The 12,490-nt window shown below is 46.5% G+C and overlaps 2 protein-coding genes across 5 annotated transcripts; one reads left to right on the top strand and one right to left on the bottom strand.

The window, feature by feature from the left end:
• Nucleotides 1–436: 436 nt before the first annotated feature.
• Nucleotides 437–2,378, bottom strand: LOC131216358 (uncharacterized). The gene is made up of 2 exons (XM_058210826.1): nt 2,066–2,378; nt 437–1,990 (listed from the first exon to the last, which is right to left on the bottom strand). Exons 1-2 carry the CDS (start codon nt 2,156–2,158, stop codon nt 1,022–1,024), a joined length of 1,062 nt encoding a protein of 353 aa, XP_058066809.1. The 5' UTR covers nt 2,159–2,378; the 3' UTR covers nt 437–1,021.
• A 523-nt stretch (nt 2,379–2,901) lies between these two features.
• Nucleotides 2,902–11,984, top strand: LOC131205258 (heat shock 70 kDa protein 4). Of its 4 annotated transcripts, none has more exons than XM_058197281.1 (6): nt 2,902–3,194; nt 7,121–7,792; nt 7,904–8,762; nt 9,433–9,525; nt 9,892–9,993; nt 10,069–11,984. In XM_058197281.1, exons 1-6 carry the CDS (start codon nt 3,088–3,090, stop codon nt 10,765–10,767), a joined length of 2,532 nt encoding a protein of 843 aa, XP_058053264.1. In that variant the 5' UTR covers nt 2,902–3,087; the 3' UTR covers nt 10,768–11,984. The 4 variants fall into 4 exon arrangements, with proteins under 4 accessions (XP_058053264.1, XP_058053265.1, XP_058053267.1 ...); XM_058197282.1 differs by having other exon boundaries at nt 9,433–9,534; XM_058197284.1 differs by lacking the exon at nt 9,433–9,525 and having other exon boundaries at nt 7,904–8,735.
• The last annotated feature ends 506 nt before the right edge of the window (nt 11,985–12,490 follow it).

Here is a 12,490-nt window from a genome sequence, read left to right as displayed (position 1 = left end):
AGCCCGTGTCTTCTGTTACTTAATCTGTATAATAAAATATGTGACACATTCAGCACATGTCGGCCTTGTTATTGTTGGTGGGCTCAATGAATTAATACGCGAAACAATTCAACGGAAATGCTGGGGTGCTTTGAGATAGAATTATATGCCGGACAGAGTGTTTGTTTTCTTCCATTTTATGGTTTACCTCCAATAATCGGTTAGCGACAGGGATATCAAAACAATAAATTCAAAAGCTCTCGCTTCCTCTCATAGGACAATTAAAAAAAAGTTTAACGGATGAAGCTGCGTGAATTCCTTCAAGGGTTGTGATATATAAGTCTGGTCTGGTTCGTTTATGAATGATGTTGGTACATATAGAATAAAAAAAATTAGGTTAAATAAATATTGTTCATATTTTAGGCTCAATTTTTAAGTTTTTTTGGTTTGCCCAACTCGAAATTTAAAACAAAAGAACTTTCTCTTATAAATGCGGCCCAGTCCGTTGTTCTAAGAACAAAAAAAACTTTGTCTTACGTATGAGAACTGAGAATGTATATTTTTTAGATCAACGATCATAACAAAGCCATTTAGAAATAATTGCTAACACGTATTCTACGAGTTTAGATTCTTTGGCCGACGCTACGAACTTAGGCCTATATAACATCCGTTTAAATTACTACCTGCCAATGCCTTTAATTATTCGTTATTGGTATTATCTGAAAAAGGTGCCGTGCCAATAAAACACTGTTTTCTTAGAAGACGGGACGATTCTGACCCAGGGATTCCACATTCGTTAAATAACGATGTACAATATTCAGGCAGTACGGTCCAGAATAGACAGTAAATAGACAGTATTTTCTGCCCTCTGCACCATCTTTGATATTGTCGAGCCGAAAGTGCTTCTCGAACCCAACTGTGTTGGTATCAACAATGGTGTCCATCCGTTGCCCATTGGTGTCCATCATACATTTTATAAAAAGAAAAACCGGGGACCTCTACTCTACTGCACAGACGTAAAAAAAAGCATTGGCCATTGAGTTTACTGTAGAAAATCTATCACTTCTTCTAATTCCCTCTCTCGTGCCTGCTGATGAGCCCATTTAGCTTCGGCCGACTTAACATTGTTCAATCCCCATTTATCGTACGTTACTCGCTGACCGCAAGCAGTTTCAGAAGACCGATTTTTGGAAAAACGCAAATCGGTTGCCCGTTGGAAGCTACGGGCCCGGTTTCTCGGTGCAGGACATGTTTTTCCTCCCTCTGGAAACGGCGGCTCACTCATAAACCGTTTCAGGCAACCTTGGTGATAGATGTGGCCGCAGAACATGCGCACCACGTATGCGTCGCTATCATCTTGCGTGACGACTTGCGTAGGACATACCGGTAAGCAGCAAGATCGACAAACGGCACACTTTTCATCCGGTAAATCTCGCACCGCTTCGATGATAAACCCTAGCGTCCGCTGCAGGCTGGGTTTTACTTCAAATGCTTCGCTGCACATCGGCTGGCGCAGAGGTGCTTCCACGCACTGACGTGCGATCTCCCTGGCCTGCCCGTTGACGAACAGCACCAGAGACTGGGGAAGATTGCAGTCGTGCCCATTCCATTGGATGCATTCGGCTGGATAGCCCTGGGGAACGATGAATTTGGCGCCGAAGTAGTACTGCCCACCACGGGCGACTAGGCAGATCGAGCAAGTCTTTTGCTTCAGTTTAAGATCACCAGCATCCGGCAACATCTGGCGAATGTTTTGAATTTCGTCCAGCACAATGCACAGTGGGTTTTCCGCCAAATATCCGTCGATAAACTGGAGCATTTTCATCAACTGGGGCCTCCCGAGAAAATCGTTGAGTCTGGTGTCGCATATCCCGACGAAACGTTCGAGAAAAACGCTCGGCATAGTTTTGCTTTTAAACTCGACCAACAATTTCCCGGTCGGGTAGTTGTCCGGGAACCGAACGCAAACCGTCAGCTGCCGGCTTTTTGTCTGCCGGAGCTCAACACGGACCTGCAGAGAATGAAAGAGTGGAGTGTGATTATTCAAAGCTCGATCAATGCATGATTTGGATCTGATCGGTCGAACCAGAGAAGGCAGGCAGGTGACGAGTTTGGAGTTGGGCACCACCTTTTCGCACAGCCGGCCAACTTCGGCCACTTCGTCCTCCACTAGCCCCATGATTTTTCTTTCTTCTTTTTGCACAAACCGGACACAAATACGTAATGCATCAACAAGAGGTTATCGGAAAATGCGGCCCCACGGTCGCAGCTTTGGGTACGATATTACGGAAAGTAGATATTTAAAAGATGGATTGCGGTTTTCAACATTCAAACAACTTGTTGCTCAACGGCGACGCTCTACTCCTTGATATTGATTCGCTGCGAATTTTAATGCTCCGAACATTTTTAACCAGCCATCAAAACAAAGTTTTGACGTTCTCCTAATCCCGATTTGGCTAATCAACTGTGGTAACCGGTTTGTTGTTTGGTTTGGGATGGTGAGCAACATATCCAAATAAACTGCAGTGAGCATTATGGTCCTAAGGGGCTGTAGATAGAACCTAAAATGTTGAAATAAATGTAATCAATTTGAGTAGAATCTACTGTAAAGCGTGCACCAGATCATTCGACGAGTTTCTCGAAAGTCAGATTTCGAAAGTCGAAAGTTTCTCGACACATTTGACAGATCGTTCGAGATTGTTCTAGCAACGTTCGTTCGGGAACGTCGGCCGGTGATGACAGATGACAGCTGGAAATTCGACAGTTCCAATTCATCCGTCGAATTGTGCTGTGCGTAAAAGCGTGAACATTTTATCGTGGGTCAAAAGTACCGTGTTTCCCGTGACCGCAGTGCGACAAGTTCAATCAATTGTTCGTTGAGGAAAAATCCTGCGAAAGGCGTTTCTGTGGCGACAGCGACAGTGCGTTTGCAGAAGAACGCGATTGCCAAGAAAGCAGCTTTGCCCTGGAAGAGGAAGTGCTCAAGTTCTAAAGGGGGCCAGTGGCTGTGTGTGTGCGTGCGTTAGTGAGCATCGCGAATCCCGCTTGGTGGAGATTGAAAATCGAGCATTTCTGGAGCACGGACGCGAAAACGACGGCTAAAACACAATGTCGGTGATCGGTATTGACTTTGGCAACGAGTCCTGCTATGTGGCGGTGGCAAAGGCCGGTGGTATCGAGACCATCGCCAATGACTACAGTTTGCGAGCCACTCCGTAAGTACACGATGATGCGCAATCCGGCAATGGAGAGTTCTGGAAAAAATCTTGCCCTTCAAATGGGACTGCTACCAAGGGAAACATGAGTGCGTTGTACGGAGCCTAAGCACATGTTTGGAGGTCTACTTTGTGATTATGTAAAGTAACATGTTTGCACCAAGCTTCTTGGTCGTGTAATTGTTGCTAAGCCGATGCGGCGAACGGGAATCCGCAGCAACTGCAGTATCCTTTTCCGCAATAGAATCGTTGTTACTTGACCCCTTTTTTTTTTTTTTTGTAAGAACCTCTTTGCGCTCGTGTTTGACAGTTAGATTCCATCTGTCGGTTCGCCGCTCGCCGCCAACACAAGGTGCGCCGAGCCTGCAGTACATACCATAACCTGCAAATGTTCGAGAAGTTTCCTTGTGTGTGAAAATCGATTTTTCTTTCCTTTTCAATCCTGCGGGGCAGAAAAAGGACCCTCTTTCGTACCAGCTGACTGAGTGTCTCCAATTTTCTATTCCTCTCGCTTTTTTTTTTACTCTTGACTTTAGGCGCAAGAGGGCTTTTGGGCAGCGAGGCATAAGTTGCATTCCCGGTTGTTATGTTCAAATCTGCTCCACTTACAAAAAGTCCAGTATTAGCATTACAATTAAATTCTTGCAAAATAGGCAATCCCTTACAAAATAGTTACGGCTCGAGATACTCTTATGTCTGGTTGAAAGAGTATATGAGAGCGTTTATTTTGTAATTGGTGAGAATTCAAATAAAATGAGGTTGTTAGGTCCACTAAAACAATTTCATTCCTATTCTAAACCTCCGCGTTTTATCTCTTATCTTTAACAGCCAGCTGATTAATTACTAATTCAAAGCACCCTTCCCTAACATATAATATCATAAAGCTATCATCGTATACCATATACAAGAGTAATAACGTTTGTCAAATGGCCGGTTTGATAAACAAAGATCCGGCTTCGAGTTTATATGGTTTTGTGGTTTAATCAATGCACGGCTGCTTCTTGTTCACAATCTTCTACTTCGCCATAACCCTTCTATTTGAAATGTTCATTGAATTCATTGGATTCTTTACGAAAGTGGTTCGAGATAAACCTTAGCGAACCGGATTTTTGATAAACAATTCCTAGTTTGGTTGTGCTCTAAGGCTTCACATTTCTTAACAGACACGTCACCTGTTGATTAGCACGCGGTACACTCGGAATGACCACGTAGTTTGTTAGTTTTCCTTCCAAACACTGACACAGAATGTGACGAGAGGGGGTGCCTTGTTTTCCTCCTCGCCACGTGCATTCCAATTAGCGGATCCGTCTACGCAAAGAGAGCGCAAACATCACTTTATCCCACCCTGTATGGCCAGGGTGTCGATCCTTACACGATGCGTCTGTTTTTGTCCCGCATACGATGCTGGTGTCTGATTCAATCCGTCCTTGACCACCACCGGTAGGGTTGATACCGCAATCGCGCTTCGCGTATCCTTCTTGCCGGCGGACCTATTGATTAATGTGACTTATGCGTTCCATTGCAACGTAACTTTCAACCCTGCGAACCAGTCGGATTCGATTTACATGCCGCAAGTAGCTGATCTGAGAAAGACAGAGAGAGACAGGTGGTCTCAGACGCGCTGCTCCGCATTCGATGATGGTATGCTGTTTGGTATTTATGATCGTTGGGCGATAAGCCGAGAAAGGTCGTGGCAAGTTGTCCACAGACGCGTTGCGGGACGTCTAAAACGATCCATCTCGTGGTGTGTCTCGTTAACAGTTACAAGTTGGGATTAAATGGATGTCATTTCATAAAAAAACATCCCCTATTTCGTTTGGATTGTCCGTAAGATAATCTTTTCATCGCTTGATGTTTGATAGGCGAGGCTAACATGTGTATTGCAAGAGGAGCGCTTATGCTCGGTCACATGGATCAGCCAAACACGTTTTCGTTGGTACGAGAAGTGGTCAAATTGCACTAGAGCAACACTGGTTTGGGGCACCACGGCGCAGCAGTATGGTACCACGATGATTTGTCCTTATAAGGCGCGAGTTTTGTTCGCCAGAGCCACGCGAACATTCACGAGCGCCATCAGCGTACTATCGGCGAAATGGGCAGATGGGCAACGTTTCATTTGCAAACACGCGGTTTAGATACATTCCGGGCATTAGATTCGTTTTTTTCAGCACTGCAACGATGCAAATGGTGCATCTGTCGTCATCCTAACTTATTTATATCTACACGTAATGTCGCCCCTACGATTGTATCTCTTTACTGACGCACTCTCCACCAATTTCATTCACAGTTTTATGCGTTTTTGAAAGATATTTATGACTCTTTCCATCCTGCAGCGCACTGCTTAGCCAGACCTACGGGGACAGTCATGCGTGCAAGGGAAAGGCTTCTTTACGGTGTCCCCAATGTTTTCTTGACACTCGTCTAACGATCTTCCCTGGTCTGCGAAGAAAATCGGCGATCGGGGTGTAACATCACTCGCGTTCGTGCTTTGTTTAGTGAAACTTAAATTACCTCTAGCCACCTGCTAACATGTTGTATCGGCTAAAGAGAGTGCCACCAACGAAAAACGAGGCTAGAGAAAGGATAAAAATGCTTCTGTGACCCATCCATCGATTTGCCCCTGACAAGACACAGGACGATCATCGTTTACCTGTTGAGTTTATAATGTGTTTATGGGTCTGCTGCTGCCATCGTTTTACAGCACTGCGCCACACCGGTTCGCCTCCATCCGATCCGAATGGTGGTCACCTCAAAACACTACAGAAAACGTCATCCGAGACAAGGTGGTGGGGTGGCCAGCGTGGGGGTGTATGTAACGTTATTTTGGACCGTATTACTCACGGATCATTTTTAAGCGCACGGCTCGCAAACCAAGTGGTGGGCCCTGCCGTGACGACCTCTTTCACACCAGACACACGCGCACTCCTCTCCGGTTTCTTTGGCGGAGCTATGGTCATCTCGGGCCCGAAGGTTTTCAAGGTACGCGGGTGGTCGCCCGTAGTTGTGATCGAGTATCTTGTCCGTTTTTGGAACACGCAGCCAGACACATGGTGGCCCTGTCGCTGGACGGAGAGCCGGCTACGATTGTCGGTCGCACACCGTCTGTCTGTCGGTCTGTCTGTTATCTCATCGCTCCAGTAAGCGGATGAGTCAGTTTCACTTGTAGAGGACGATGAACGTTCAGAGCGTACCAGCAATCAGCTGATTAATTTTTATATAGATCGATGCTTTAGAACTGCAAAACACGCAGGTATTACTACCCACCGTGTCCGCCTCAAAAGCGAGCATTGGGATGGATATTTCAAGTTCTAGTGGCAGATGATGCGTCAATTTTTCAAATCTAAACACAACGTATGAATGTGTGTGCTCCGTCCTTACCTTATTCGAGTATTGTAGTCCGAGCCCGGCAATACGTTTGGGTAAACATAAAAGGTCATGGATGGTGCCCGTGGGAGGAAGCAGAGTTGGTTAGTTGGTTATAGTCATTCGATGACGAGTTCTCCCTTGGGCCACGGTTTGTAGAACCTTTTAGGTGGGGCCGGCTAAAGGGGGCCTGGTTGTTCCAGATGATTGCGGTTACAATAATACGCTGTCCACCGGGGGTGTGGAGCTCATGTTCTAATGTGCCTTTCAACGAACCGCTAACCTCAGGGTGGGCGTTACCTCGGAGATATCGAATTAGTAGTTGTTACATTTTCCAAAGCGGATTTAACAGTTTAACTGATCCTTTTTTCATCTTGAGACAATCATTATCGAATTATGTTCCACTGCATTTTAAAAGCAGTATTTTCGGTAGCTATTCCACAATCAAGATTCCAATCCGAACGTACGTGCGCGCGCTGGAGAGATGCATTCGCTCCATTAACCTGCTCTTTGGTGCTCCGGATGATTTTTTTAACTTTTCCCACACATCTTTCTATTTTTAGCTCGTTTGTTGCGTTCGCTGGGCGCAACCGTGTGCTGGGTGTTGCCGCCAAAAATCAACAAGTAACAAACATGAACAACACGATTGGTGGCTTCAAGCGGCTGCTGGGTCGGAAGTTTGGCGATCCGGTCGTGCAGGAAGAACTGCGTTCGCTGCCGTACCAGGTGGAGGCGACGGCGGACGGTGGCATAGGCATACGCGTCAACTACCTGGACGAAGAGCACGTGTTTACGCCGGAGCAGATCACGGCCATGCTGTTCACCAAGCTGAAGGAGGACGCGTTCAAGGAACTGAAGACACAGATCAACGACTGCGTCATTACGGTGCCGTCGTACTTTACCAACGCCGAACGGCAGGCCCTGCTCGATGCGGCCAACATTTGCGGTCTCAACGTGCTGCGTTTGATGAACGAAACGACGGCCACGGCACTCAGCTACGGCTTCTACAAGCAGGATCTGCCGGCGCCGGAAGAGAAGCCACGCAACGTGGTATTCGTCGACTGTGGCCACGCATCGCTGCAGGTGTCGGCGTGCTCCTTCCACAAGGGCGCCCTGAAGATGCTCGCCAGCTGCTCCGATTCCGTCGGTGGACGAGATTTCGACCTCATGCTGGCGATGCACTTCAACAAAGAGTTTTTGACGAAATACAAAATTGACGCTTCGTCGAAAAAACGGTAATGAGAGATGACGCGCCACGCGACCACCACACCGTCCCCCCGGGGCGAGCAACTTGTTTTTCGACCATTTGATTACCACCTTTTAAACGATCGTGTGTTTCTTTGCAGAGCTTTCTTGCGCCTGATGACAGAGGCCGAGAAGTTGAAGAAAAACATGTCGGCCAACAGCACGAAGTTGCCGCTCAACATCGAGTGCTTCATGAACGAAATCGACGTACATTCGTCGCTGCAGCGCTCGGACATGGAGGAACTGTGTAGCCACCTGTTCCAGCGGATCGAGAAAACGATGCGCAAGCTGATGGTCGACTCAAAGCTGGCGCCGGAGGACATCCATTCCGTGGAGATTGTTGGTGGAAGCAGTCGCATTCCGGCCATCAAGCATTTGATCGAGCAAATCTTCGGCAAACCGGCCAGCACAACGCTCAACCAGGACGAGGCCGTTTCGCGAGGGGCAGCACTACAGTGCGCCATCCTGTCGCCGGCCGTTCGCGTGCGCGAATTTAGCTGCACCGACGTGCAAGCGTACCCGGTGATGATCTCGTGGACCGACGCCGAAGGTCCGCACGAAATGAAGGTGTTTGAGCAGTACCACTCGGCCCCGTTCTGTCGGCTTCTGACGGTGCACCGTAAGGATCCGATGACGATCAACATGCACTACGAGGCGGACAGTGTACCGTATCTGGATCCGGTCATTGGGTCCTACCACGTGAAGGGCATCAAGCCGGATGCGGCCGGCGAGTCGCAGGAGGTGAAGGTGAAGGTGCGAATCAACAGCAATGGCATCATTTTGATTTCGAGCGCCACGATGTACGAACGGAAGGAAAGCGAAGAACCCGTCTCGCCAACGCCGGCGACCAATGGGGAACAGAAAGCTGGCGATGGCAGTGGCCCACAGGCGGCAGCACCTCCGTCACCACAGGCCAGCGACGACACTGGCAAAGTCGGAGAACCGATGGACATTCAGGAGGTACGTTGACGAACTAAACTGGGGACTGGGCTGCTATACGTTGCCCAGATTTTTATGCCTATGTTCCCTAAGTCACATTCGTCCCATTTTTTCATATAAGATCGTTCTGGCGCAAATGCTTTCTTGTTTTTGGTTGCATTGTGTTACCCATTTTCATTCCAAAGCTCCTGTCGAAAAGTATTTGTGTTTTGTGAAGTGTTTCTTGCCGAATCTGAAAAGTACGAGAAAACAGTTTGAAGTTTCGTACGGAAACTTGTTCGACTTTAAGTTCCTATAGAAAAAAACAAGACCTCGCATATTTGATTTTTCCATTTGCTGTGTACTCCGAGAGGCAGCTTCTGCTTCGCGTATTTTGTTTTGTTCTGTACTATTCTGAAAACCGTTGAACTTTCTATCCTCTCCACACTTTCTTTAATAACATGATGCACAGTGCAGGCGATTTTTTCGTGTTGACAGCCCTAGTTTTGGGCAATCTTCGGACGTGTTTGTATGGTGCTTATGGTGTTGTTTCCTTAGAGTGTTCCCGCCTTACTTTTCATATCCGTAATGAAATAGTCTGACCAAAACTCTGTTCTCTTCTCTTCTATGCCTATCTCTTCTCCCGCGTCCCTCTGTGTGTCTGGCCGTTCGTCTGCTGCTTTCATCCCGGAAATTTTCCGTGTTTTTGTAGGGTAGCGATGATGAGCAACCTAAAAAAGATCCAAAATCGAACGAAAGTAGTGGAGAGGGTTGGACGCAGCGAGTCACCAGATGGTTCACATCGGTATGTGCTGTCTTGTTTCTTTCCTTCCAATTTGTTGTCGAACAGTTTTACACCATCTTTTACATTTCGTGCAAGAAACACACTGACCCTACTGACCAGATAATAGCTAGAGTAGAGCGAAACCAATTTCAATAGCAATCTACATGAGAATAAAAGATACAAGCTTAGCATGAAACAGTGTACCACATATATTATTTGCTCAGTTTGTTGCTAGCCTTATGTATATACACAACCACTAATTGCCTGAGTTATGCCCCTCACTCAAACCTGATAGACATTTATTAATGATTGTTGTGCAAAAACGTGGCGCGATCTTGCTATTCTGCTATAAATGTTTCTCTTTCTCCTTCCTTTCGAATTTTGTAGGACAAAAAGAAGAAGGTCACAACAAAACAGGTGGAGTTGACCGTCGAGTCCCAAACACACGGTTATGGCACTTCGGAGTTGCACAAATATTTCGAGGAAGAAGTAAGCCATTTGTTTAGTCGATAGTTCGCTTCGGCAATCCGTGCTCATATGATGATTTTATCGTTTAACAAACAGATGAAAATGATCGCCAACGATCGCCAGGAAAAGGAGCGCATAGATGCCAGAAACGCCCTCGAGGAGGCGGTGTACGAGGTGCGAGAAAAGATTCAAGAGGAAGGACTGTTGCACGCGTATATCGAGGCGAAGGATGCGTCCGACATCTGTCGCGAGCTGGAAGAAACCGAAAACTGGCTGTACGAGGAGGGTGAGTCTTGCGAGAAGGCGGTCTACAAGGAACGGTTGGAAAAGCTGCGCGTAAAAATGGAGCCGATGCGAGTCCGATATGAGGAGTACAGCGGCCAGGAGCAAGCGTTTACCGAGCTCGGCCACAGCATTCAGCAGACACTTAAGGCGGTGGAGCTGTACCGTGCAAAAGAACCGAAGTACGATCATCTGACCGAGACCGAGATGATCAACATTACCGAGGCGGCTCAGAAGGCACAGAAGTGGTACGATGAGGCCCGTTCAAAGCTGGTTGGAGTGCGCAAAACGCAGGATACGCCCGTAAAGCTTGCCGACATTCGCCACGAAACGCAAACGCTCACCGCGTGTACGAATTCGGTGCTGAACAGACCGAAACCGAAACCTCCAACTCCGCCGGCAGACCAGCAAAATGGTGGTAACGGAGGATCGGAGCAGACGGCCGCCGGAGGTGAACAGCATGACTCGCATGGACCCAAACAAACGACAGAGGACTCCATGGACGTAGAATAATTTTCTTAAGCACCAACATACGCAAACCAGCACTCACACACTCTCGTTCGCTACTCGTTTTCCCCATCAACAAGAGCTCTTTTCGCCGCAGAGCCGTCCGCACCGTCATAGCACCAACTACATCCGGTCAAAGTTCTACCAGGTGTAGTACACTTTTCCGTTTCTGTGTTATGGAACAACTCAATGTTATGTTTGTACTTACCAACCATCCATCCTAAGCCAGCCAAGAGGAGAGTGTTGCAAACCAAGATTTAACCCTCCTGGGTGGTTGTGTATTCCAGTATGTGCAAACAATTTGAACAAGAGCCGCCGCAAACAAAAGAGAAGAATGGTCTGTGACATCAAGGGAAAGTTGTGGCTCGTAGTACGGATTACCAAAACCGTTGCGTATTTGTTTTTATCCCATCTATTCATATTACATCTCCGAATACCGATATCTCGTTTCTCACGCCATTCATTTTAAAGCTACTATTGGTAAGCGAGGCGAGCCAAGTGCGATTGAGTTTGGCGACAAACCTGTATTGTCTTTCTTGAATAACAGCCCTAATTTACGTTAGATGCGTTTTCCCCACGTCAGTTTGCAACTGGCTGTGTCTTTCTCTCAGTAGCGAAAGGAGAAGATGGTAGGACAAATCTTATTACATACCGGGAGTAAATATCGCGAGCATTAGTTTGAGCTTTTATGCAAATGCGTTAACTAAACTTTTGCAGTCGAGCAAACGGCCGAAACAGCTGCGCGAGGATAGTGGAAAGGTTTGAAGATCGTACCGATAAATATACGTTCCTTTGTAACCCCTCAAAAGCAGATGCTATTTATCTTTAAACATACCGAATTGATACCGAGAATCGAACGATAAAATGTTGATATGAGTAAGTAGGACTAATGGCCTCACTCGATCGGCTCTAGCGCATTGGCACTGTTTCAGTACATCACTTCCGAATCATATGATAATGTACTGCTCGTCGGCTGCATTTGCATTATAGTGTAGCTTTTCAAATAAATGCCTTTGAAGAGATTGAAACCCGATCAGTAACAGCACACGAAACAACATTTTACGTAAACTTGAATATCAAAAACGCAAATGCCCTACTTGCAATCATTTGCTTTCAATGCAGACTGCCAAATAGGTCGTTTACCTGATAACATTCAGATCAAGAGACTAGGTTAGGTCCTGTTTGTGGTACCGTGCTAGGTTGGTATAATGCAAAGAAAAAAATCGAACATCTTATAACGACGCATTCATGTGCGATTTGGATGTATTGGAATAAAACAACTGTAAACACAAATAACAAATCCATAGCTGTTTTCTTTACACTAGCGCCGGCACTAGTTTAGGGTGCATTGACTTCTCTTGCACGAACCCCATAATTCTGCCGAGGTGGAAATGAGCTTTGCAAATATCGTACCGTTTGAGTTTAAGACCTTCCTGTTTGGAAGTAGGTTTTTCATATTTCACAATTTTCTGCCACCAAAATTGTGTTTTATTAATAAAAAGGAGGAATTTGTTTTATTTAGGCTGCATTAACGACGCCGCACATGAGTTTCTCAACAAATGTAACATATCTCTATTTCACCGGGCCACGCTGTCATTCTTTGACGGCACGTGCATTGGCATTTAGCGTTGGCATTGGCATTCTTGCATTGAATTGGAACAGTAGCAATATTTGCTAATCCCAACGTACAGAAGTTTCTGATTTTAATTAGTTCCAATATGTCTGCTGT

The sequence above is a fragment of the Anopheles bellator genome, chromosome 1, assembly GCF_943735745.2.
Source record: "Anopheles bellator chromosome 1, idAnoBellAS_SP24_06.2, whole genome shotgun sequence".
Taxonomy (NCBI): Eukaryota; Metazoa; Arthropoda; class Insecta; order Diptera; family Culicidae; genus Anopheles; species Anopheles bellator.
Note: the sequence above shows the minus strand (reverse complement) of the source record. Positions and strands in the feature narration are given on the sequence as shown.

Excerpts from the sequence above, each read along its gene's own strand:
- LOC131205258 (XM_058197282.1), top strand. The coding sequence starts at position 3,088 with ATGTCGGTGATCGGTATTGACTTTGGCAACGAGTCCTGCTATGTGGCG. Across the intron at positions 8,763-9,432 it reads AACCGATGGACATTCAGGAG|GGTAGCGATGATGAGCAACC; the intron begins GTACGTTGACGA and ends GTGTTTTTGTAG. Across the intron at positions 9,535-9,891 it reads GGTTCACATCGGTATGTGCT|GACAAAAAGAAGAAGGTCAC; the intron begins GTCTTGTTTCTT and ends CGAATTTTGTAG.
- LOC131216358 (XM_058210826.1), bottom strand. The coding sequence starts at position 2,158 with ATGGGGCTAGTGGAGGACGAAGTGGCCGAAGTTGGCCGGCTGTGCGAA. Across the intron at positions 1,991-2,065 it reads TCACCTGCCTGCCTTCTCTG|GTCCGTGTTGAGCTCCGGCA; the intron begins GTTCGACCGATC and ends CATTCTCTGCAG.